The sequence below is a fragment of the Numida meleagris genome, chromosome 10, assembly GCF_002078875.1.
Source record: "Numida meleagris isolate 19003 breed g44 Domestic line chromosome 10, NumMel1.0, whole genome shotgun sequence".
NCBI lineage: Eukaryota > Metazoa > Chordata > Aves > Galliformes > Numididae > Numida > Numida meleagris.
The window spans coordinates 6920721-6945237 of record NC_034418.1 but is presented as its reverse complement, the minus strand read 5'-3'; the positions used below and the strand labels follow the sequence as shown (position 1 = coordinate 6945237).

Sequence of the window (24517 nt, the reverse complement as noted above, 5' to 3'; positions counted from 1 at the left end):
TTTGCCACATACTTCCTCTTATAATATTTTTTTTTTGTATCTTTTCCATGAAAGATAATTTTCTGAGAGAATTTGAGCTGTAAAGTGTTTAGGGATAGAAGAAAAGACTCTTTAGGGGCTGTTTCCAGATTCCCACTCTGCTGTAATTCTCAATGTGGTGTCTTCTTTTCCTGTGGGGATCTCTCGTTCATCATTTCAGTAAAGAAAAATAGTTGCTAATTGGGGGGAAAAAAAGGAGAGCATTCAATACTCCAGAGATTTTCTTGTTTCTCATCTTGACTTCATACTATAGCAAGACTGCTTTATGAAGTCTGGACTACATGGTGGGAGGTGTGCTGCTAGCAGGTGGAGGGAGGCAATGCTTCCCCTTTACTCAGTACAGGTAGGTCTGGAGTGCTGTGACCATTTCTGGGCTCCCCAGTACAAGACAGAAGTGGACATGCTGGATTGAGGCTAGCAAATGGATGTGAAGTTTGAGTATTTGGAGCACATAACATCTGGTGCTCTTCAGTATGGAAAAGAGAAGGCTTAGAGAGATGTTATCAAAGCATGTAAATACTTGATAGGTGGATGAAAAGGTGAATCCAGACTCATGGTTGTGGTATCCAGCAAGGGGAGAAGAGTCAGTGGGTAAAAGCGGAATGACAGATTCTGTTTAAGCAGGAAGAAAAAATAAAATACGTGAGGGTGACTAAATGCTGGAGTAGACTGCCTGGTGAGCAGGTGGAACAACGCTGGAGATGCTCGAAATCCAAACTGATGTTGCAGCATACTCTGGTTGATCCTGTTTCGAGCTGGGTTATATACTAGCCATCTCCAGACATCCCTTCCTACTGACTGATAAAACACACGTCACTGGAGCCGATGTCTTTAGTACAGAATTTATACTAATTTATTAGAGCACATATATGATGACAGCATGGAAAAATTCACATTAATGTCTATAGTATTTACATTGTCATCTCTTCATACTGCTTCATTTAGTTTGAACTGTTTATAATTTCCAAATATCTGCATACCTTTTAAACAGGCAAGAAACCTGTCTTGGATTATTTACACTAAAATGGCATTCATGAGGAAAGTGTGAAGAGGCATAGTTCCTATAAATAAATAGAAGCATAGTATCTGATAGAAAATACTGTTACCATTTAAACCTGTGAAGAAAAAGATAAAGTGTACCTGAAACCTAGAAATCCAGCATGTCTGAAACTACCTATTTTTGAATATGATTAGATATATAGGCAAATTTAAACAAAACGCTTGATGAAACAAGCTGAATAATCAATATGTATTACATGTGAGCTCTTTTTCATGAACTAGGGCTAAGACTTTCAAAAAATGCTTGAATATAGTATCCTGAATGGCATGCCTTAAAAGAAGCAGGAAAAGTATGTTTTTTAATCAGTATTCATAGAATCTGTGTTGTGGGTTTTTTAAATTTAGCTGTTGTCATGTCTTGTTGGTTAATTTCCTATAGGCTAATATTTCCTGGAAAGCTATTTTGCTATTTTTCCCTTCTTGTTTTTCATATAGCCACTAAGAATTAAAAATAATTACTCATTTAAAATGCATTGGTATTTTCTTTGCAATAACAATTGTACTTAGAATTTTAATTAGAATTAAATCAGAAAGATCGTGAAATACTCGCTCTGTAAGTACTACCTGCGCCACCTGGTGTTGGACGTTTTAATTTAAAACCCTCATTAACCTGCATCGTGTTGCTCAATCTTTGTTAGTCTGACATGAGCATTGTGAGTAAAAACAAAACGTTTCAAACAAGAGGTTCTTCCACATTGTGCTTGCCTTAAATAAGAAGCAAAAATATTTTTGATGTGCTTATATTAAAAGTAGTAGTAAAATCAGTTTTGTAGAGCTTTTTAAGCTGTTCCTATGAGAGTTCTTTTGTATTGACTTATTCCAGTGCTTGCTACATAGCGACAAATCACAAATAAGTCCTTCATAAATACTGCTGTTGAAACAGATGGGACCAAAGGATAGTATTCCTTGTATTTGGAGTAAAAGAGTGAGGCATCCTGACTTTGTATAAAAACCGTAAATTCAAATTTGTTATCTAAAAAAAAAAAAAGTTTTTTTTTGAAAAAGCAACAGTCAAGTAGCTAAAAAAAAAATCTAAGTTTGTTTCTCTCTTAAAAGAAGGGGAAAAGGGAGGCCCATTGTTGTACATCTAGTTTAGCAACCTTCTTGGCCATCAGTGGCCAATTAGGCAGCACATAGCTACCATGGAAGCAAAGCACTTCTCACTGGGCTGTGCTTGCAGATTACTCCAGAATGTGCACAGCACTGCACAGCAATTCAATATTTATTTAATTTAAGGATGAAGATGTTGCTGTCGTTAATACTTGTATGCCAGAATCAAACCTGATGAGCTTTCTCTAATGCAATTGATAAGAAAGTACGGTCCCCTTTCTTAAATACCATATAAAGAAATGTTGAAAGAACCGGCTTTTTTCCTCTCTTGCTATCAGTTTCCATAATGTTAGAGTAAATAGCTTATGTCAAAGGGAGCCTACATTATATGTCATTACCATATCAATACAAATGCTTTCCGGAGATTATTAGATTCATCCGTAGAGAAGATTGTCAGGTAAGTGAGGGCATAAGAATAAAGAAATGTGTGGAGAATGAAGTGGACTACAACTTCAAGATATATGCAAATATATATGGAAATCAAGCTTGCTTTTACTTCTATTTGTTTATTGTCTGTGCTGGTACTGTTCCAGCATTGTGTTTTCCTTGGTACCCTGAAGAATGAATCCCAGCATGGGTGACTGAATTATAGGCAGTTGTGATTCTGGTTGCATGACTTGTAGTCTTGGATGTTGTCAGAGCAGAATGTACTGTACTCTTCATGTTTCATCGTGAAAACTGTCCAACCTAAGAAATTTGTGTATATCACTGTGACATGGTTAATCTCATAGCTGTAAATAACAGAAAATGCGGAGATATTTCATGTATATGCTATAACATCTATTGGCAGTTTTTTTCATTTCTCCATGTCCTTTTTTACAGCAGGTTTTTGGTAAGATGCCTAGGAACTTTTCGATACTGATAAACATTTCAAATTCTATAATAGATTCCAAAGAAGAATTTTTACACACAAGTTTAACAAAAAAACAAGGGAATAGGTGAAAACAAACATAGGTATATCTGCTATGTTTTGTGTGTCCTGTACCATAGTATTGTACCAGAGAGCCAGCTAGATTAAAACATAGATTCTGCTGTGCTTGGCTAATACAATCATTACTATGAAAAACAAGGTTTTTGTTTTTAATTTGTGTATGTTAAAGAAGTGGAAGAGTGAGTGGTTGCTGTGTACCTGTGATATGTTTCAGTCAGAAAGATTTCAGGATTTCAAGCAAACTAGGTCAGTGGCTACCTGACCTGAATTTAGACAACTGTATTAGAGAGGAAATTGGTTCTGGTGTATTATTTCCTGAAACATCCTCAGGGAGTACACAGTTATGATTACTTAGTGGTTTTAAATCAGTGCACCTGGAACAATATTTATAATATTTGGCAGCTTAAAAATACTTTCATAAACATGAAATTATGGATAACACTTTGGCTAATGACGCTAGTTATGATCATGACCAAAACTAGTAATGAAAACTGCACGTTTGTGTAGCAAAGATTCTGCCAAGCAGATGTGTGAAGAAACAAGTGCAAAGAATTGAGCAGTGTGAAAAAGACTATCTGGCTAATTCAGAAATAGAACAACTGCTTCTCTTCAACTTCGTTTTTGAAGTTCTTTGCCTTTGGAAAATTAAATGTAGATAAAAGTTGGATGAATAACTGAATATAGGGTAGGTTCATGCTTTGCTTAGAAAGTCCTCCATAGGACCAGGAAGTGAAACATTCTTGAGTTTGCATACAGACTGCAGATGTTGTGTTATCAAACTGCTAAAACAGAAAAGTGTCTAAATCCAGGGCAGGTAGTTCTATTCAGAGTTTGTGTCTGAATGCATGTGATGGAAAGCATGTCATATTGCAAGATGAAGAAGAGAAAGAAAGAACAAAAACAGAGTCGAAGTCGGGGAAAGGGGGGAAGTTCAACACGAAAAACCAGGAAGGCCTGAAAGTACCTTAACATATGCAAAGACTGCTGAACAGCTCAGAAGTTGAAGCTGTTCAGCAGCACTTTGGCAAGCAAATGATTCAGGAAAAAAGAAATCTAGGCAGTAAATGGTGTTAAGAAATACTACTTGATCAAAAACATTGCAAGTGATGTCAAAGGTGAAATAGTAACAAGAGTAGATTTTATGCTTACTATTGCTTAATATCCCCCAAAAGTGAGGCAGCACAATAAGCGGGTCTCAGAAAGAGGTCGCAGAATTTGACAGACTGTAGGAGGTGCAACGCAAGGCACTCTTGTTTCCTATCTTTCTCCTTTAATATTGTCTCTTCATCCTTAGTACCTAGTATGTCTCTCATCTCAGTTGCCTATTTCTTCTGTTGATCATTTCCCTTATTGCCTGCTACTTTGTATTCTTTCTGCTTTTGTTCTAGGGGTTATGCTGTCCTTTGCCTATCCAGCAGCCAGGCCTGCTGCCTCATCTAACTTGAAAGGAGCTTTTTGGCACTGGTATTCTTTTCTCTCCTGTTAAAGAAGCACTATTACAGGAGCTGGAAGCAAAAGCCAAAGACTTGATTTATATGCTGGAAAGGAAAATCAGCTAGACTACACAGCCAAACACCATCTAGGTGGTAGGGTACATCAATTTGGAAGGTACAGTTCCTCAATCTATGCTGAACCCCCTCAAGAGTCAACACATGCAAAAATATAGAAAGACAAGTTTGTTAGTAGCATCCTATATTGATAGCATGAGATTGGGTTTTCTACATTCTTTTATGAGACAAAGAATCAGACTCAGAGCATTTATTTTACCTGCTGTTCTGGGAGCCAGTAAAATTCTTCCGGTCTTCTTCCATAGCTGAGTATTAAGTAGTTGATTTTAAAAAAAAAAAAGTGTAGGCAAAATTCACATTCATTCTAATACTGTAATTTTGTCTACATAATAATAGCGAAAACAGGCCTGAGGACTCTGCTGTCCCCCAGACTGTGGATTTTTTTAAGGGGAAACCCTAAAAGCATTCCAGAATATTAAAATACTAATTTTAGATTACAGTCAGCAAACATTTGAACAATGGAAAAGAAAATGTTCTATCTGATAAGAAGAACATAAGAAGGTGATTGTGCAGCTCTTTCAAAATATTACTTCATTAAAACATGGACTTACAAATATGGTTGTGTTTGACTCAGGAGAATTATTCACTTCAAATAAGCCACAGCAGTAACTGCAGTATTTTCTGTATTCCATCTCACGTTTGTTGGCTACATTCTGGGCTTTATGAGATTTATTCCTGTTATTTTTCTCTTTCAGAGAAACAAATAAAAAAGGAGGCAGAGCTTACAAAAATACACCAAAGTTACACGAACCTCGAACCTGGCCAGCTCAGCTCTTTCATTCAGTTAAATTATGCTAAGGAAAATTTTTTATCTCTCGCTAGCAGTTCCCGTAAAAATGTTGATTTGGCAGTATGCAGATTGAAGGGGAAAAAAATCTAGGTAGCGTGACGTTGTGTGAGTGTTAATCAGCACAGCTCTACTGATTCCATTTCTTTAAGTTCTTGTGGATATTTCCTGTCCTGCAGAAATTCTTCTGAATCCTTATTATTTTTGTGAAATGTATCTGCCGTGAAGATCCTTTCTTGTCTAGCCAGGCAGGCAAGCACTATGCTATTCTAGCCCAAGTTTCAAATCTGAACAGTGTTTGAATTTTCTTTTTCTGTGCACCTATTTTTTCTTCTTTTCTTTCAACCTCTCACTATTGAGTAGAAGATGAAGTGTCTAAGTTCGGTTGTTCTTGTGAGGTCTGTTACCAACTGTAAAATGCATTTTACAACTACCATGAAAGAATCCTACTCGTAGCTTTAGAAATTTCCAAAAGGGGTCTCACACTCTCTTAGTCAGTAATGTTCTGCCAGCAACTCTTGGCATCTGTTCCATGTGCTGAACTTGCATAACCAACTGGTAGCTTTTTCATCAAGCTTGATGTGAAAAAATCAAAGATTCTTTTGTGTGAAGAAATAATGATTAAGAATATGTAATACAGAGCCTGCATTAAAAAAAAACAGTTTAAAATTGCCTCTGCAAAACTAGTGTAGAAAAATTAATGTTAAAAACAAATGAAAATTTAAATGCAATTAAGTTACATTCTGGTGTAGCTTTGAATAGCTTATATAACTTTACTTCCTACTACGGTATTTTAAAGATTTTTTGAAGAGTTGATGATGCATGCCAAGATGCTAGGAAGCTAGGCATCATCAGAGTTCAAGCAGCACTTGGAAGAGCATCTACTAAAAATAATCCAATGGGAAATAATCTAATGAACAGTTGATTTATGTAGTTCATCTTGCGCATAGGGGATGGACAGTGTCTTTATAGAATCTCACCCAATAAGAATGCAAAATCTACACTGTTTTATGAGCTGTATTGCAAAATCGTGACAGTAAGTCCTTTAAACTGTACCAGTCTTGCATATTCTTTATTCTTTCTGTTAACTGATGTATAAAAATACAGGTTGGATCAATTCAAATCACCAATTTACATCTTAAAACAGTCTGCTGAAGTACTTTGTTGCAATGGGAAGCAGATTATACATTTGTTAAGAGAAGCTCACTTTTTGTAGAGAGAGAACTTGAAAGGAAAACTGACAATTTTTTTTCCTTCGTTCACAGACACAGCAGTTGAGACTAGCGAGAAATAACTCCTAAAGAACACCACTGCATCAAACAATCTGTAAGTTTAAACTAAAAACACTATGAGAAAGGGAAAGTCTGCTGACAGAGTGAGTATCATCTCATAACATAGCTGCAGGACATTTAGCGAGGGCTTGCTAACAGTGGGGAGTGCCAGTGAAGGGGCAGAAGAGTAGGAAGTAAATGGACATCTTATGCAGGAGAAGAGAATTTACTTGAGAGGCAATGAAACATAAATAGGCTAGGAGTCCATATTGTATGGAAGCTTAATAGTGGATGTTGTTGGTTAGAACAGTGTTTTTAATATTGAAAGATTTTACAAGATTTTAGAATTCAGCTTTGCAAACATATTCAAACAGGTGCTGAGGTTAACCTCTACAGTACATAACTTCTCACACATTTGAAACTTCTACCACAACCTCTGAGGAAGAAATGTCTTCAGTGTATGCAGATTGGCAGCTGCAAAAATGACTTGTACCTCTTTCCTGACTTTTTAAAAGACAGGATCACTTGCATTTGCCCTCAGATAATGAGCCTCTGGAGAAGGTTAATTTCATATAGATAAAGCTTTCACTTTTTATGTAGCCACTGTCAAAGCACTGTTTGTGGGTGCCCTTCAGGGTCTTAAGACTATTGATTTGGAATAGAAGGACTGAAAAATTTTTTGTTAATAATTGATGTGTCGTTGATAGAAAAATAAATGACATTAGGATTGATGAGCTAGTTAAGATTCTAGCAACTCTCGTGAAACACATCAAAGATGCACAACCTTAGTTAAACCAATCCAAATGCAAAGTGGCTTAACATTTGTTTGCATCTATAAAAGGCATATTTGTTATAGCTGTATTTTCTGTGTTAAATTAATTCCACTTTAAAGTAATGGTAAATATTATTAGCAAACAATAAAAAGGGGTACAAAATAATAGAAATCTGTTTCAAACGAAAATAGGTATATGTACAGCACATGTATGGGATGTTCCAGGTGAAGGCTTGAAGTACTTGACAGTGCAAATTTTCAAAAATATAAAGTAGGTCAGTAAGAATAAAGAAGCCATAAATTTTTAAAGGGAAAACTACCTAGCATATGTTACATATCTATTGAGTCTTTCCAACTCTCAGGACCTAATAAATTCTAAAGCTCTTCTAAATCATTTAAGTGTTGATGTATTTAAAAGCACTACACAGATATAAGTATGGACAGAAGCAGTGGCCAGACAACAGAGATTGTATTTATTCTCCTACTAGGAAAAACTAGGCAGAACTCAGCCATTATCAGCTGCTTTTGACATCAACCAGCTGGTGAATTAGTGTGCTTGCTGTTCCAGCTGAACTGTTCACTCTTGTGCTGTTTATTGGTTGGCTGTCTGGTACAAGGCAACCAAGATAAGGACTGTGTGAGGAATCCAGGAGTACTTGGTAGGGTGCATAGACATGTTCTCCTGCCTATTAAAGCTCAGAGAGTGGCAGTTTTGGAGAAAAAAAATACCTATTGATACCACTGTTCTACTTCTGAACTTTCATTTTGGAGTTTTTATATATTCATTTCAAAATGCTCCAAGTTTCAATTTAATTTTTTATAGTACAGATTATAATTATATGGTTTAAAACACTATATTCATTCTACTAAAATATTTTTTTCAATTGGCCATAAATCTTGGGGTAAATGCTTTTCTATATACAGGTTTGGTTTTTTTTTTTGCATAATTAGTACAAAGGTTTGGTTGAGTTAGGTCAATTTAGACAGTCATTTTATGCAGTTCCTAGCTGCAGCTTTATTATGAACAAAATGTCTTCATTTATATTGAAGTCATTGTAGTGCTTGGGAAAATTAATAGCAAGAGGTGAGGCTCAAGTTTATTTATATCTTAAAATAAATGCCTATGTCCTTCAGTTGGGAACAAGGAATTGGAATGAGATAAATATGATGCAAGGGAAATGATCAGATCTGTGCGAAGTGGAGAATTCTAGATGAAGAATCCTGAGTTCTTTTCGCTGTTGTTCTGCTCATACACCGCAAGCCTGAGGGGTGGTGCTTCAGCAACGCGTACTGATCTCAGGCCTTCAGTGTGAAGTAGCTCAATCATGTTTTATGGAGCTACTGAATTCTCCTGTGTTCACAAAGGTGGAAGAATTAGAGCTGAGTTGGGGCAGAGGGGAATAACTTACTTAGGTGAGTTTTATAGGTATAAAATAAACACATCTGTAAATTGCTTGAAGAAATACATCCTGCAGAAGATCAGTACTGCAAAATGATTAGTACGATCTTGTCAACAACCTCAGAGAAAGCTCTGCTATTCTTTCAGTCTTTGAAAGAATGTTTATGGGACTATTTATAGGCTTAATGTGAATGAGGTTTTTTACCTTGCTGTGGTGGGATCTAAAGTGGTGTGGATTTGTTTTAGTCAATGAAAATTCTCCGAGGTCTCATTGTTGTGTCAGTTCAGCTTGAGAGAGTGGAAGCAGGAGTCTGCGGAGCTCAGATGATCAGCACGGATTTATGAAGTGAGAATCACAGGTGCTCCATACCATCCGGTATCACGTGCACTAACTTGTACCGCATCGCAGTGATGCACATCTCCATCAGTTAGATTTGTGCTGTATTCATCCCGCAGTCTTAGTGCATAAGCTGTGTGAAGTGATGCCTAGAAACCTCAGGCTTGATTTTCTGAGAAGGGAAATACCAGGCTGAAACAGGTATTACCCCCTTTATATGATGGTTGTGAGACTACAACTGAAATGCTAGTTTTGGGCTATATACATTTTAAGTAGGACTAAATCACATCAAAAAATCAGAAATATGCTTAACAGAGAAGCTTAACCCAAAGAAAGTGAAATGGTGACTTGATTGTGGGGTGTTGGTAGTGAGCACAGAGGAAGGATTTTTCTCATAGTAGGCAACTCTCCAATCTGTTAGATAAAGATGCGGCAGAAATCAGGCTTAGGAAACTGAGATCACAAGCAAGGTGCAGATTTTAACCATGTAATCAACTATTTAAACTCTTAGAAGCTACCACCACCATCACAGCTCTGTTTCAGTAAGTCTTTAAGTCAAGGTTGAATTCCTCTCCAGAAAATACAGTGCATCTCAGATGCTGTGGACTTGATGAGAATTTGCTAGAATTTGCTCTGAATCTGAAGATTCAGAGGAGGTCAGATCACATGGCAGCTGTCCTTCTGATCTGAAGTCTCTGAGGTGGAGGCACAAAATTCTCTAAATATCTTAATTGTGGTTCATTTCTCCAGGTGTTGAGAGGTTCAGCACCTTGAGACAAAACTTCAGAAGAGCTGTTGCTCAGGTGTGAGCCAGTTCTATTTAAGCAAAAATGCCAATGAGGAGCAGTAAAACACTGTGTGGACATCCGAATCAAGATGTGCACTGGACACTATGCTTGTGCAGTAAAATACAGGATTTTAAATCACTCATATTTTTTTAAACATTGAGGAATGAACTAAGGAACTGTTTCTGATGACCATAGGGACTCACCTGGGGAAAAAAAACTCTGTCCTGGAGAACAAACATGAGATTGGTAGATTCTCTTTAATGGAAAGATTCAGGTGGAGAGAATTCATCAGTGAATGTGATGAGCAGATGCTTAACCCTTAGGTTAGATTTGTGTTTGGATTCCAAACGAAGATAGCTAGAGAAGCTTAAATATTGGGAAGTTCACAAAACATTTCCTGTATTTAAGTGCTCTCTTACATCAGTGCTTTCTAAATATCACGTTGAGTAGTATATAGTATATTAAATTCTGGGTTCTTTAAGTTACCTGTGGTGCCTGCTATAGAGAGATGTTTTTCTCAGCTGTACTTTGGTTGTATTTAATCATAGGAATTATTTCCATGTATCTTGTTACTTAACGTTTCACAGTAGGTTGACAGGCTTAAGCTGTTACCCGGCTGCGTGACTCAGCGAGTTTCTGCCTGCAGCTGTGCTTGTGCATTTCATATTGTCAGTTGGTGCAAACACGTTCCTTGCTACCGAGATTTCACCTTTGTGCAGGATTACCTTTGTTCAAAGCATAGCTAATAAGTCAGTGATTAACAGGGGATTGGCTAATGCAGCTGATTATGTTATGCAATTTGGATATTGCACCTCCTTTCTTCCCTCCCCTCCCCTGGAGAAAGAAGTGGGGGGATAAAAGGAAGATAAAAGGAGAGGAAAGCTTCTGTGCTCTGCTTGTTCTTCTGAGCTCTCTGTAGGCCTGAGTGCTCGGAGCTCGGTTCCATCACACAACTGAGTTGGGCGCAGCAGTGCTGTAGCCGTGGCCGATGCTTCCACCTTGCTGGAAACTGCATTGCAATGAAACTCCGCCAGCGTTCACAGCGTTCCAGGGTCTGTCCCAGTACCGAACTGGCCCGAGGGAAAGGCGGGTCTGGAGCCGGCTTCAGCCGAGAGCAGCAGCAGGGCGGGTTGCTGCTCTCCTGCCTGGGGCCGGCTCGGGGCGGGCTCCTGCCCGGACCCTGCGGGGTGCTCGGCGCGGGCCCGCCCCGCCACCAGGGCGTGGAGACAGCACCCCCAGCGGGGCAGCACGGCGGCTTTTACTCGAGGCTCTGATGAGCTGCAACCAGTCACTAGAACCCCAATAACTGCATTTCACTCGTAACCGTCGTATTGGGAAATGATCATTTTTTATTACTTTTTAAGGGAACCTGGCCCCGTGAGTGCTCGCCTGCCATCTGCTGGTAGCGGCAGCCGTAGCACAGAGCTGTCCCCGCGCGCTCACCCCCGGGAGTTTAAACACAGGGGTAGGGGCCGTGGGCGCCGTGCCCGGCAGAGCCCCGCTGGGGGCGGCGGGACCCCGCGCGTTCTGTGGCGGCGGGCGGCGCGCTCCGCGCCCGGTCTGAGCCTGAGCCTGTCCCTGCCGGGCGCCCGTAGCGGGGCGGGGCTCTGCGGAGCGGAGAGACGGCCATGGCGGCGGGCAGCGCCATCCAGATCCCGAGCCGCCTACCGCTGCTGCTCACCCACGAGGGCGTCCTGCTGCCCGGCTCGACCATGCGGACGAGCGTGGACTCGCCGCGCAACATGCAGCTGGTGCGCAGCCGGCTGCTGAAGGGCACCTCGCTGCGCAGCACCATCATCGGCGTCATCCCCAACACCAGCGACCCCACGTCCGACTGCGACGACCTGCCCTCGCTGCACAGGTGCCGCCGCCGCGCCCTGCCTTCGTGGCCCCTCAGCCGCGCTGTCCCCGGCGGGGCCGCGTCGCTGCCTCCACAGCGCTGGGCCGGGGCCGCGCTGCGGGGAGCGGAGCTTTGCTCCCGGCCGGGGGAGCTCGGGGGCGGCGCCGCGCGGGTCTGCCGCTGGAGGAGGCCGAGAAAGGGAGCGGGCTGGGAGAGAAACGCGATCCGAGAAAGCAGTTCGGGGTTATTAGGGCTGTACCGCTTATGAGTGACAAACAGTTAGTTAGCTGGTTTAATAAAAGTAGTGTAGAAGACGCAGTTCACGTGAGATGAAAGGTAATTGTATTTATGAGGGGTCAGCTCCACTGTAACGGAGTTAACGTGCTGCATTCCTTGCAAAACTTAATTCCATCAGTGGTTTTGCAGTTTGTTTTAATTCTGCTTAAACAGGCAGTTTGGTCAGATAAATGTCATCTAAAACGTTCGTTCTGTATGAGACAGGTAGTTTTGCTGGAAAACTGTAAATTGTAAGGACTCAGTTTTCTAACGTGTACAGTTCAAGCAGATATGAGCGTGGTCCTGTTCTGTTGCAAGACCTACTAATTTATGAAAAAGTTATATCTCTCTAGGTAGGATGCGTTGGCTTGTTCTTTGTTTAGTTTCAAGGTGTGGTTTTGTCGGTCTCTGTCATAAAGGAAATCCTCTAATGTGGTTATCATTGCTGATGAGGAACAATGATGAACTGCGAGGTTCTGTAGCTCAGTAGCTTCATATGGGGGGCACGTGGAATGTTCTGTGGAAGGTGACAAATAATACGAAGACTTGATCTGTTTTTAGGATTGGCACCGCCGCTTTGGCAGTTCAGGTGGTTGGTAGCAACTGGCCCAAGCCACACTATACGTTGCTGGTTACAGGCCTCTGCCGGTTCCAGATTCTGCAGCTGCTGAAGGAGAAGCCGTACCCTGTTGCGGAAGTTGAGCAGCTGGATCGACTCGAGCAGTTTACAAATCAGCAGAAGTCCGAGGAGGAACTCGGAGAGTTGTCGGAACAATTCTACAAATACGCTGTACAGGTAATGGGTTTAATCCTGTTTATTCTAAATCGATGTATTGACACATGTATTTTGTTGCTTTTTTTTTCCTATTTTTTTTTTCCCCTGTTTGCTCTTCTCTCTTTGTGCCTCTTACATTTTTTTAGTGAAAGTAGGATTTCAGTTCTGCTAGAAAAGTGTTGTCTTTGGTACAGCTTGAGATTTCTGTGTTGAGTTTGAAAGTCTCTATGCAGTTCATTTCAGGATGAGTCTAACTGTATATGTTAGTGGTACAACAACTTAGTGCTAGTTCATATATACTGGTACCATAACTACATTTTAGTAAAAAAAAATAAAATAAAATAAAACCCCCAAAAAACAACAACTTTATATATCACTTTTGAGAAAGTGTTTTTTCTAGAATTCATGATACATACAATGGATTTTTAAAGTATCTGTATATATTATTGAAGGGGAAAAAAGCATACCTGTATAGAATCTTAGTATAAACACATGTTCTTAGGTATAATAAATTAGTGTTTAAAGGAGGTATAGAAGAAGGTAACTGGGATGATTTTTAATCAGGGTGTTTGAGAGGTAATAGGAGATGTAGAAATTGAAAAAAGTACTAGAAACAACGGTAATAATTACGAACCTCTTGATCAAGTATAAAGCCCAGAGTCTTGGTTGCCTGTTCCTCTTCTATGTACAAATAGTTTTTTTTCGGAATGTTTTTGGCAAAGCATTTATGCCCGTTTCATACTTAAAGATGCAATACTTTTGAAGTCAGATACTTGCTTAAATAATTTAAAAAAGAAATGTCCAACAACTATGAATGTTGTCCACTGTGTGTTCCTTACAGTTGGTTGAGATGCTGGATATGTCTGTTCCTGCAGTTGCGAAGCTGAGACGTCTTCTGGACAATCTGCCTAGAGAAGCTTTGCCAGATATACTGACTTCAATCATCCGTACATCCAACCAAGAGAAGCTTCAGGTATTATGTCCTTAAACTTCTTTAAGGTGAAGTGTTTGCTACTTTCCTATAGGTATAATCACTTTTAGGATAGTTTTGATACATGGTGATAATGTTGTGCTAGAAAGTATTTCTGTTATGGTCAAGCAGAAATACTTTTTAGAAAGTTTTATGCTGTTGCTTAATATATCTTTCTATATATCCTTACATCAGAATTCACTTAAAAGCTAGATGAGTGTAGGTAGTGTTGGAAACTGTTCATTTAATTGAACAACAAGAGATACAACCTGGATTTAGAATCATAGAATGGTTTGGGATGGAAGGGACCTTCAAGGTCATCTAGTTCCAGCACCCCTGCTGTATGTAGGAACACCTCTCACTAGACCATGTTGCTCAAGGCCCCGTCCAGCCTGGCTTTGAACACCTCCAGGGTGAGGGCAACCACAGCTTCTCTGGGCAACCTGTTCCAGTGTCTCACATGACCCTCACAGTAAAGAATTTCTTCCTGATATCTAGTCTAAATCTACTCTCTTCCAGTTTAAAGCCTCTTCCCCTCATTCTGTTGTTACCTGCCCTTGTCAAAAGTCCCTCCCCAGCTTTCCTGTAGGCCCCCTTCAGGTACTGGAAAGCTGCTGTAAGGTCTCCTCACAGCCTTCTCTTCTCCAAGCTGAAGAGCCCCATCCCTCTCAGCCTGTCCTCGCAGGGGAGCTGCTCCAGCCCTCTGATCATCTTCATGGCCCCCCTCCTTTGGGCCCACTCCAACAGCTCCATGTCCTTCTTGTTCTGGGGGCCCCAGAACTGGATGCAGTATTCCAGGTGGGGTCTCACAAGAGCAAAGTAGAGGGCATTTCCCATTGCCATGGTAAAGATGATAAATCTTGCTTCAAATTTTGTTGAATCTCGCTTATTTAACAAAGCGGACATATCGCTATATATTTCTTAATACTAACAACTTTAGAAGCAGTATTTTTTTGATCATTTAAAAAGATTTTTTTTTTTTAATTGAGACACCAATTTTTCATCTTACGCAAAGATAGTGCTTACGTGTGAAAATTACTAGACTTTTTACATTTCTGTTTTTGTGAGTTGTTTTGTTCTTGGAAAGAATTTAAGTTACGGTTTCAGTTCAAGGTTGAGTGCTTGGCACTAGCAGCAACAAAAGTAAAGGAACAACAGCTAGAAATAAATGCTGTAGCACAACTTCTTGCTGGAGAAAGACACTAAATATACCATGTCCATTTTTTGTTCAAGTGATTAAGAAGAGAGCAGGCAGTAGAAGCTGTGGAAATGTAGAGAGCCAAATTTTGCTTGCTTCCACACATCAACTTAAACATCCATGAAAATGAAATAATGCATAAAATACCTTTTTTTATTTTAAAAGGCAGCAAGGAAAACATGCCTTACGGCATAAGGTGATTTTTTTTCTGGTGGTGTTCTCTTAGAGAGATCTCTTTTCTGAGACTCAATAGTTGAGAAGTAAACTTCTGGTAGATGTTTTCCACATAAAATGTAACTAAAATAATAAGACGCTTCAAAAACAGGATAAAGGATAAAAAATTATATATTTTTTGGTTCTTCAGGATTGCTTTGCTGTCCAGACCTTGAGGCTAGATTTTGTATGCTGTATTCTTTTATTTTCTTGCTATCTCCTTTGTTCCTAAACCTTTTAACTGATAACTGTGATCAAAAGACTGCAGCGACTTCCTGTGTGTTCCTCTTCTCTTCAGTGGTGATCTATTAGTTGGAATTTGTTGGCTTCTCATAACTCCTTGCTCTTAGATTCTAGATGCTGTTAGGCTGGAGGAAAGGTTCAAGATGACTATACCATTGCTTGTTAGACAAATTGAAGGACTGAAGCTTCTTCAGAAAACAAGAAAGCCCAAACAGGATGATGATAAAAGGGTACGGACCTTTAAATCTGGGATTCTTAAACATCGTACATAAGTATAATGAAGCACTTTAGAACACTCTAATGAAGGTGTGTAATTGTAATCTATGCAAGGTTTTAACCTGTGGCCATAATATTTAGTGCTCAGCCCATATCAACGGAGAACACCCAGCTGGCAACTTCGTCTACTCAGAAAAAGAAAACATTTTTTTAAAGCTGCCTGGGCGTCATTTATTTCATCTGAGCACTTTCTGACTTCGAATAAACGCTCAGGTTCTGTTAAAGAGTCGTTTGATAACCAGTTAACTTCATGATACATGCGTGCTGCAGTGAAAGGTGTGCAATTTATTAATGGCACTAAAGGTGAATCACAGCTTTTGAAATACGGATAAACGATGTGTGTTGTGAAATGTAGTTTGCTAAACCGTGGCAGGCCACGCTTTTGCTGCATCTAATTATGCATGTACAGTTTAGTAAACAAGAAGTAATTGAGAAATGAAAAAGAGTAAGAGAGATGACTTACCTGTAAATATTACACTTATCTGGCCTAATAAGATGGGCTGCAATGCCAGCTTTTCAGAATATCAAAATAACTTCTTCAGTTTTGTTCTTGCTTTCTGTTACCTATGTGATTAGGGTAGATGACAAATGAACTTAGCAAATATGTACAGTAAAATAAAAACTGTAACTTTTTAAAGTAGTGCTGATAGCACTTTGTTTAACTTTTATTTATTGGATTAAAATTTTCTGACTTATTCTGTTAAGTAGTCTCTCCCAAATCCTTGCATGTTTTTCTTATGGTTTCCATTAAAAGTCAAAGTACTCACCTTATTTAAAAAAACAAAAACTGGTGCTACTCTCTGACTGTTACTCATTTCATAGGTTGTAGCTATTCGTCCTAATAGGAGAATCAATCATATTCCAAGCGCCACAGAAGATGAGGAAGAGGAGGAAGATCATGATGATGTTGTCATGCTCGAAAAAAAGATTAGAACTTCCAGTATGTCAGAACAAGCTCTTAAAGTTTGTCTTAAGGAAATAAAGAGGTAGGAAAATCAGAAATGGTGGTTTCTTTTCTAAATTTATTCTTTAAAACAAACCTTTTACTTAATGATACATTTGTGTTGGTTGCGTTTTGGAAATAATTTTTAGAATTTTAGTAATGTGCTGCTATTTTGCTTATAAATTTCCTCATTTTGTCATTTTGGAACATCAGGGAGGATGACAATTAAGAAGTCTTCTGCATGTGGCTTATGAATTAATATAGCATTAAGCTGTAAGCTCTGAATCTCTGCTATGAAGTGAATACCTCAGAAGAATAGGAGGGGGGCAAATAACACCACAGTTGTTAATAATTAATGAGCAAAGCTATCTGCCTATTGATTTTTTCCTTTCTCTGTCTTGGTGAGCATATAACTGGTATTGTCATTAACAACCTTTTCAGTGATAATGTGTGTGCATATACATATGTACATATATGTGCACATATGTATATTGTGGCACATGCATTTTGTATGCAGCGTATGTTTTTTTCTTATCTGCAAATATCATACAAATTAGCTATCATTATGCAAAGGCAAATCTTGTAATTGATGTAATAATGACTTTTTTCGTACTACAGATGTTGAGAAGTAAAAGGGTTTGCTAAATATCTTTTAGTGCAGGAGAGCATCTTAGTTTGCAGTTATTAGCCTCTTGAGGTCTATGCATGTACTTCCAGATTAAAGAAGATGCCTCAGTCAATGCCAGAATATGCTTTGACAAGAAATTATTTGGAACTGATGGTAGAATTGCCGTGGAACAAGAGTACAAAAGGTAAACCCTTATATTATTGTTGATTGTCTCTTGCACAGATATTTTAGGACAAGTAGCTATGATGTGAAGACATAAGAATGTACTTAGTCTCTCTTCCAAATTTTTTTTCATTGTCTCATAGTAAAATGCTATTAATGGGACTGAAGTCTTTTAGTTTACTGTGTTTAAATAAAGATCTGTATACTGAATAGCCCATGCAGCTCAGTTGTACACCCCAAAATGTGAATTAAACAAGTAATATTTACACAAGAAAATGAAAATGTTATTACTTGCAATCTGTGCTATTGCATACCTTATTATTCTAAAAAGAGGAACATGATTACGTCACAGTGCAGTAGAGTATGTTTTCGAAGAGGTTATATTGTATTAGCTAGTCTTTATGGAAGCCAAGACCTCTGCGTATTTACAGCTTTTTTTAATTTTTGCTAACTGCATTTCAAGTAGGACTAATTAAATTGTATTACATTACCATGGCAATACAGTGAAACAGTAGTAAACAAATCCATACTATGCTTCTCAGAATGCTGGGTTTCTTTTCTTAGATTTTTTCTCACTGTTATGAAACACTGGAATTGTTTTCCCTTTTTTTTGTTAGTCTCAAACTGAATATTTTAATAATCCCAGTCTGATTATTTTCTCTTGGGACTTTGTTTGTTTTCTGTGTCTCACTGCAAACACATACATAGCATATTCAGCAGTAGTGATTGAGATGTCTCTGTGCTTCAGAGGCTGTTCTGGATGACAGTATTTAGTAGTTCTGTTTGTGATGTGCATTTGGAGAAACAGAATGTAGAGTCATCACACTGGAAAGCTGTTCAGGTGAGGTTTTTTCACATCAGGTAGAGGTATTCTTCTGTTAAAAATACCAAAGAAAATTGCTGCTAATTACTTATTACTTAATATTCTCTATGTCAAACAAAAAGGCTTTTTTACATTTATGTAGTATAAATCTTCCTGAAGAAGGTTCTGGTATATCTTACGTTGATCAAGTTTGTTAAAGAACAAGAGGATGAAAAAGCAAAGTTGTAGTTAGTTTTCATAGTTAAAACTTCAGGTACAATAGAAAGAAAGAAGTATCATCTCAGCTTTTTACCATTGTTTTCAAAAACTTTCAGCAGAAATTGATATTAGTAATACAGGAATGAGATGCAAAAATGGAGATCGAGGTAAGTGTAGACCAACACGAATAGATTCATTGGGCAGAAATACTTTCCAGAAGTGTTCTTCTAGGGTAAAGGACTTTTATTTTGTTTTAGCAGCTACTGAAGAATGAAGCTTTTGAATGCCATTTAAAACAATTTGTTTTTTAAAGAATATGCACACCAGCAGAAACATCTGTCTGTCTTTTGCCTTCTTAGTGCTCATGGTGACAAATGTTGACCTGTTTGAACTAGAGCCTAGCGTGTTCACAAATCTACTTACAAATATTTTCTTTAATGACTGAATGGTAAAAAGCTCTGCCTACAAGTGTCAGTTATTTCTCAAAAAACCACAGAGAGAGTAAAGTGTTTGTTGACTCTCATGTCCTCTCGCAGGAAATTGCTCTTCAATCTTGCAGAAATATGCAAAGTCACATGTGATTGGAAGTTTTTTTCCTTGAAACAAAGTTGTAAAATTTCTGTTTGCATTCACATGAGTGTTGCCTGTGACATCATGGGTACAGAGAATAAAAACATACACGAATGGAAAAATGGGAAACACAATTTAAAAGACCTGGACATTATTATTATTAATTAATCTTTTGTTCATTGGTTCATTACAAAGAATTACATGGTTGATGATGGGAATTTAATAACAGCTGTCCATAAATGAAACATGCACAGTTACTAGTATGTATGGTTTACATCTGCAGTGCATAGACGTTGAAGGGTAGATTTGTGCTGAGTTGATAGACTTCATTGCTTTCTGCCTTCTCTTTACATTATAGAGCAGAGACAGCTGTTTGTGCGAAAAATTGCTGCTCTGTCTAAAGCACTGGTTAAAGCCCTTTTATTATGCATGACAATGTATCTCAAATTACGGCAATTGTAAAAACCAAACTTTTCCAGTCCTAGTATCACATGGATATTTTCAAGTGACTTTGCACTGTATGAATATATAACTAGCAAAGCCTGCCATTCGAGCCTTGTCAGGTAGTAACAGACTATGGCATAAATAGATGGTGAGGACACAGGGCTGAATTTATTTTTTGATAAGTCCTTATGGCTTCAAGACTTAGTTCTGTGAGATGGAAAATGCTGAAAAATTTGCATGTTGTTCAGTTGCTGTTCCAGGACAGATATTAAGTTAATTTGAACCAGATTTTAAATCTGTGACACTATGAAAGGGTGTTTTGATTTTTGTTGTTATTTCTCTTATCCTTAGAATGATCTGTCTACCTTATGTTTACTTTTTTTTATTAAAGAAATGAGACTTTTAATTATTTTAGTAAAACATTGCGTGGAATATATATGTATTGGATGAATTATATTGATGAACATGTACGGGAATGTATTTATTTCTGTTACACAGTAGAATTGTTTCCATTTTTAAAGGTAAATGTGCTGATATCCTCTCTGTTGTTAATGATTGATAGATCGCCTTGAAATTCGTGCAGCTCGAATTCTTCTGGATAACGATCATTATGCTATGGAGAAGTTGAAGAAGAGAGTTTTGGAGTACTTAGCTGTCAGACAGCTTAAAAACAACCTCAAGGGACCCATTCTTTGTTTTGTGGGACCCCCGGGAGTTGGCAAAACCAGTGTTGGAAGATCAATTGCAAAGACTTTGGGTCGAGAATTCCACAGAATTGCTTTAGGAGGTGTCTGTGATCAGTCTGATATCCGAGGCCATAGGTAAGTATTTCTTCTTTTACTACATGTAATTTACTGTTTTATTGCAGAACATACTGATTATTTTCATTGTTTAGCTGATGCAGAGAAATTTTACCTATTTCAAATACTGTTATCACTCACCGATTTTCTTTGGTATTCAGTGGTATTATTCAGAAGAGAATTTTAATAATGAGAGTGCACATTCACTGTTGAGACTTGGTCTTTATTCTTTTCTGCTGCCTTTTTATTCTAAGTGAAGAATGGAGTAATCATACTTGGATCTAGAACTGCGGCAAGATCCACGACCCGTGAACTTCACAAATGTGCTGCTTAAGACATATGCTCAGGATAATTAAAACTGCCTTTATATTTCTAAGTTATTTAATCTTCAGTTATTTTAGCACTGTGATTGAAATTTTCAAGTTCTAAGAGGAGTGCAAAGATTTAGTTATATCAAATAGTGTATGACCAACAACACGTTACTTTATAACCATGTTTGGTATTAAATCCAGAGTAAAAACTGTGAGAGTGATCCTTAAAAGTTGCTGGAGAATAGCAACTGTGTTACTGTGAGTATTTCAACCTTGTTAGTATGCTATTTTTCCATTTCTAAAGGAAGTTTATTCAGGAACGCTTAAGCTGAAAGAGTTCAAAGGCAAGTTTTTAGGTAGCTTTCCTTAGGGCTTATTTTTTTGTTTGCATCTCTTTACCCATCTGCTTCTCTGTCTTCTAAATGGTTTGTTTAAATCAGCCAGTTTCCCATACCCTGCTGGAAGAATAATGAATAGATTACGTAGGTAAGTAACTGCTAAACTTCAGTGCAGCATTTTTGGATTCCATTAAGTATGTTTAATGCTTACTCTAATGATCTGTAAAACCATGTGATTTCTCCTTACAACAGCTGGTAAATTATTGCAAATTAAAACTATTAGTTCTTTGATGCTGTGTAAGCAGTTAATTTTGCCCAGTGGCTGCGCTGCTGTCCTCAACTATCAGAATACACTGTCAGTGTTGTTCCAGTTCCAATTACTCTGTAGCTTCTTTTTGTTTTCATGACATAAAATGTACCTTGAAATTCTTACCACTTCGTTATTAATTTTAATGAAAACTTAAATACCTAACAAAAATTCTTTTTGTGGTATCCGATTTTTCAGTGAGTAAACTAGATCTGTGTGTGAATATATTAGAGTACTGGAAATTCAGTCTCGACTAGAAGGAATGCAGACGACTTAGCACATGAAACTCTTGTGCATGAGCTTCTAGGAATGTAGAGCTGACACTGTTGATATACTATTGATCAATTTTTAGAGCAGAACATGGGAGAAGAAACACTGAAACAGTAATGCTGTACTCGACACACCCAGCTACGCCTAGAGTTTGTGGCATGAATGATCATTTGTAAGGTTTTCTTAGAGTAGGTTTGATCAACATACCCAGGAGCCTCTGGGGGCTAAATATTGAGTAAGGTTGTACATATGTTTGATTAAGTATATCAGTTTTTTGTGTAATGCAGCACTCTGTGTGGTTGATGGTTTTGTAAACCTTCGTAATATCTGGCCTTTTTGCCAATTTACTTAGACATTAATGCAAGAAGAAGCAGAACTGTCCTTCTTCACAGGGTTTTATTCCTTGTAAGTCATGAACTGTCACTGTTTACTAAGTAAGAATTCTGATGTTTCAAATTATTTATGGTGTGAATCCTAAAAACAAACATAATGCAGCTGCTACAAGTTGCTGTTTGATATTGGAACCACTAGGGGTTGTTGAATACTAAGCGTTTACAGACATTAAGGAACTTTGTCCAGGGGTGACTAAAACTTGAGCCTTTCTAAAAGGGAGACCATGTATGTGAAGCAGACGTTATGGAAAGAAAGTAGAACTGTCATCAACTGTTATTCAATTGCCAGTAATTTCTTACCATTTTTTTTAATTATTATTTTTTTATTTTTGGCTTTGTATCTTCTGCTTATTCCTGTTATGGAGAGCTGCAGTCATGTGGTAATGACTTTAAAAACTTAGAAATTCAGGTGCTTGTGGCTTCCATTATAGTATTTTTGCATGTTAGAAATTAGTCTTTGTTATTAAAAAAATACTTAAAATTAGAAAGTATTTGACAAGACAGGAAAAGAAAAATACCATCTAGAATTAACAAGAGTTCTATGTGGTTACTCTTCTGCCACGTAGCTGAAGACTAAAACTTTGTGGTTATTAGTAAGAATCCCTTGTAACCAACTGCTTTTGCATGTTTAGTGTTAAGTAGATCTAGCAGTTGAATACAGACTTTTTTCTGTGTTTCTGTTTTTTTGTTTTCTGTTTCTGCTTCTCAGATTTTATCAAGTTAGAACTACAGCTTTCCTGTAATCTTCCCTCCATAATGTTGTTTTGCATGAATAGATCCTCCAAGTTAATCTCAGTCAAGTGAATCCATATTATGCTTCCAGTGGCAGTCACAGAAAGGAATTACAGAAGCAGTCGAAAAGTGAAGAAGACATAAGCTCTTTTTCTCAGCTTGACTTTTAAGTGGGCTTATTTCCTAATACTGCATGTTTAAAAGCCCTCCTTTTTTTTCCTTAAAGCTCCTTTTTAGGCTCTAAGGCTTAAGTTAAACGTTCTATTAACATTGCAGAAAAATGATAGTATATGCACCTACAAATGTACATTTACAAAATGTACTAAAACATTGAAAAAGAAATTGTGGATTGTTTTCACTTGCTGGCAGGTATTACCTGAAATAGCATTCACTTTGGCAGTGTGTAACTGTTGCAGGTGAAAGGAGCGTACTGATAGATTTAGCAAGCAAAACAAAATATCTGGCGTTGCAGCGTGGAGGCCAGTGATGTTTCGGTACGTGCTGCTGTGGGAGAAGTGCAGCTTGGGCAGTCTGCAAGCACCCAGTTTTTTCCATTTAAGCGTGGATCGTGTAGCTGCAGCTGGGGTTTCTGTGTGTCCTTTTTTGACTGGGTAAAGATATTACTGGTCCGCATTCTCGGAATGAAGTCATCATCTTGGTACAAAAACAGCACTGCTTTATCAGACATGTCCCAGCTGTTGTTAGCACTTACCACTCACTTATACCATATGTAAATGCTTGCTCTTCCATTCTTACTAGTAACTTGTTTTTATATAAAGCAGAAGATAACACTCTGAAGTATTTGTTTTTATCAAAAAATTTCACTGAGTTTAAGATCTTCTCAGTGCTGATACGTTGTTTTATTCAAGAACTGTATGATCTTCTCTATTGCATGTGAGCAGTTTTCTATTTTTAAAAAGGAAAGATGTCATTGCACTATTTATAATGGTGCTAGTGAGATTGTTTTTTCCTTCTCTCACCTCTGTGTGAGGCACTCTTGTTTTATATCAGCACTTTTCAGTTTCCAGAGGTTTGGATAGTTTACTTCTGGCTTAGTCCTGTGCTGAATATTTGCTCAGGTGCATCTGTGCATAAAAAGGTGTGATTGCACAGTCCATGGCACAGGCCTCCTTGTACTAGAGAAAAGCAAACCTGGGTTTCAGCTGTGCAAAGTAACTTCGTTACACGACTACAGACTATAGATACACATGTAAACTAGATGCAACCTTTGTCCTTGCAAAAAAAAAAAAGCTGTGACCTGATGCAAGTAAGTTCATAAATAGTTTCTGTGGTGGTGTTAACTTTCACAGTTCCTAAGCTTGTGACTGAAAGCCACTGTAGTTAAAAACAACTTAAAACGTTTTGTCTTTAGAAAAATATGAAGAAATTAGGTCATGTTTTTAGCAGTAATACTAGTACTGCTTTAGGGGTTCTCATTCATAAACATTCCCAGTTTACAGTGGGAGATCTGTTAGGTTTCCCAGCTGCCTTTCCTTTGATATGTACCTCCCAATTACAGGCTGTACAACCCTGGTGTTATTAAAGGGCAACTTTTCACTGATATAAAGTTTACTGAACTACAGAACTTATCTGGCATGATCTGTTAAGGTGTTTTTTGTCACTACGTAGGAGAGTGCTAGCAAGATTGATCAGAACTTCCTGTTGCAAATAGAGAGCAACTGATTTCTCTTTGTAGGCTGAATGCATGGAGAGAAACTGTGTGTCAAAATTATGAGCAAAGCCGCAT

At 38.1% G+C, this 24517-nt stretch overlaps 1 protein-coding gene across 2 annotated transcripts in view; it reads left to right on the top strand.

Moving 5' to 3' along the window:
• LONP2 (lon peptidase 2, peroxisomal) overlaps positions 1–24517 on the top strand; it is a 71318-nt gene that overhangs the window by 19792 nt on the left and 27009 nt on the right. The window contains exons 2-8 of one of the 2 annotated variants that reach the window (XM_021408304.1): positions 6760–6820; positions 12739–12973; positions 13794–13925; positions 15684–15806; positions 16675–16838; positions 17513–17607; positions 20183–20441. In XM_021408304.1, the coding sequence (XP_021263979.1) occupies positions 13803–13925; positions 15684–15806; positions 16675–16838; positions 17513–17607; positions 20183–20441 (764 nt within the window). In that variant the 5' untranslated portion in view covers positions 6760–6820; positions 12739–12973; positions 13794–13802. Of the gene's footprint in view, positions 1–6759; positions 6821–11646; positions 11923–12738; positions 12974–13793; positions 13926–15683; positions 15807–16674; positions 16839–17512; positions 17608–20182; positions 20442–24517 lie in introns of those variants that run through there. The other variant, XM_021408303.1, reaches the window with a different exon arrangement.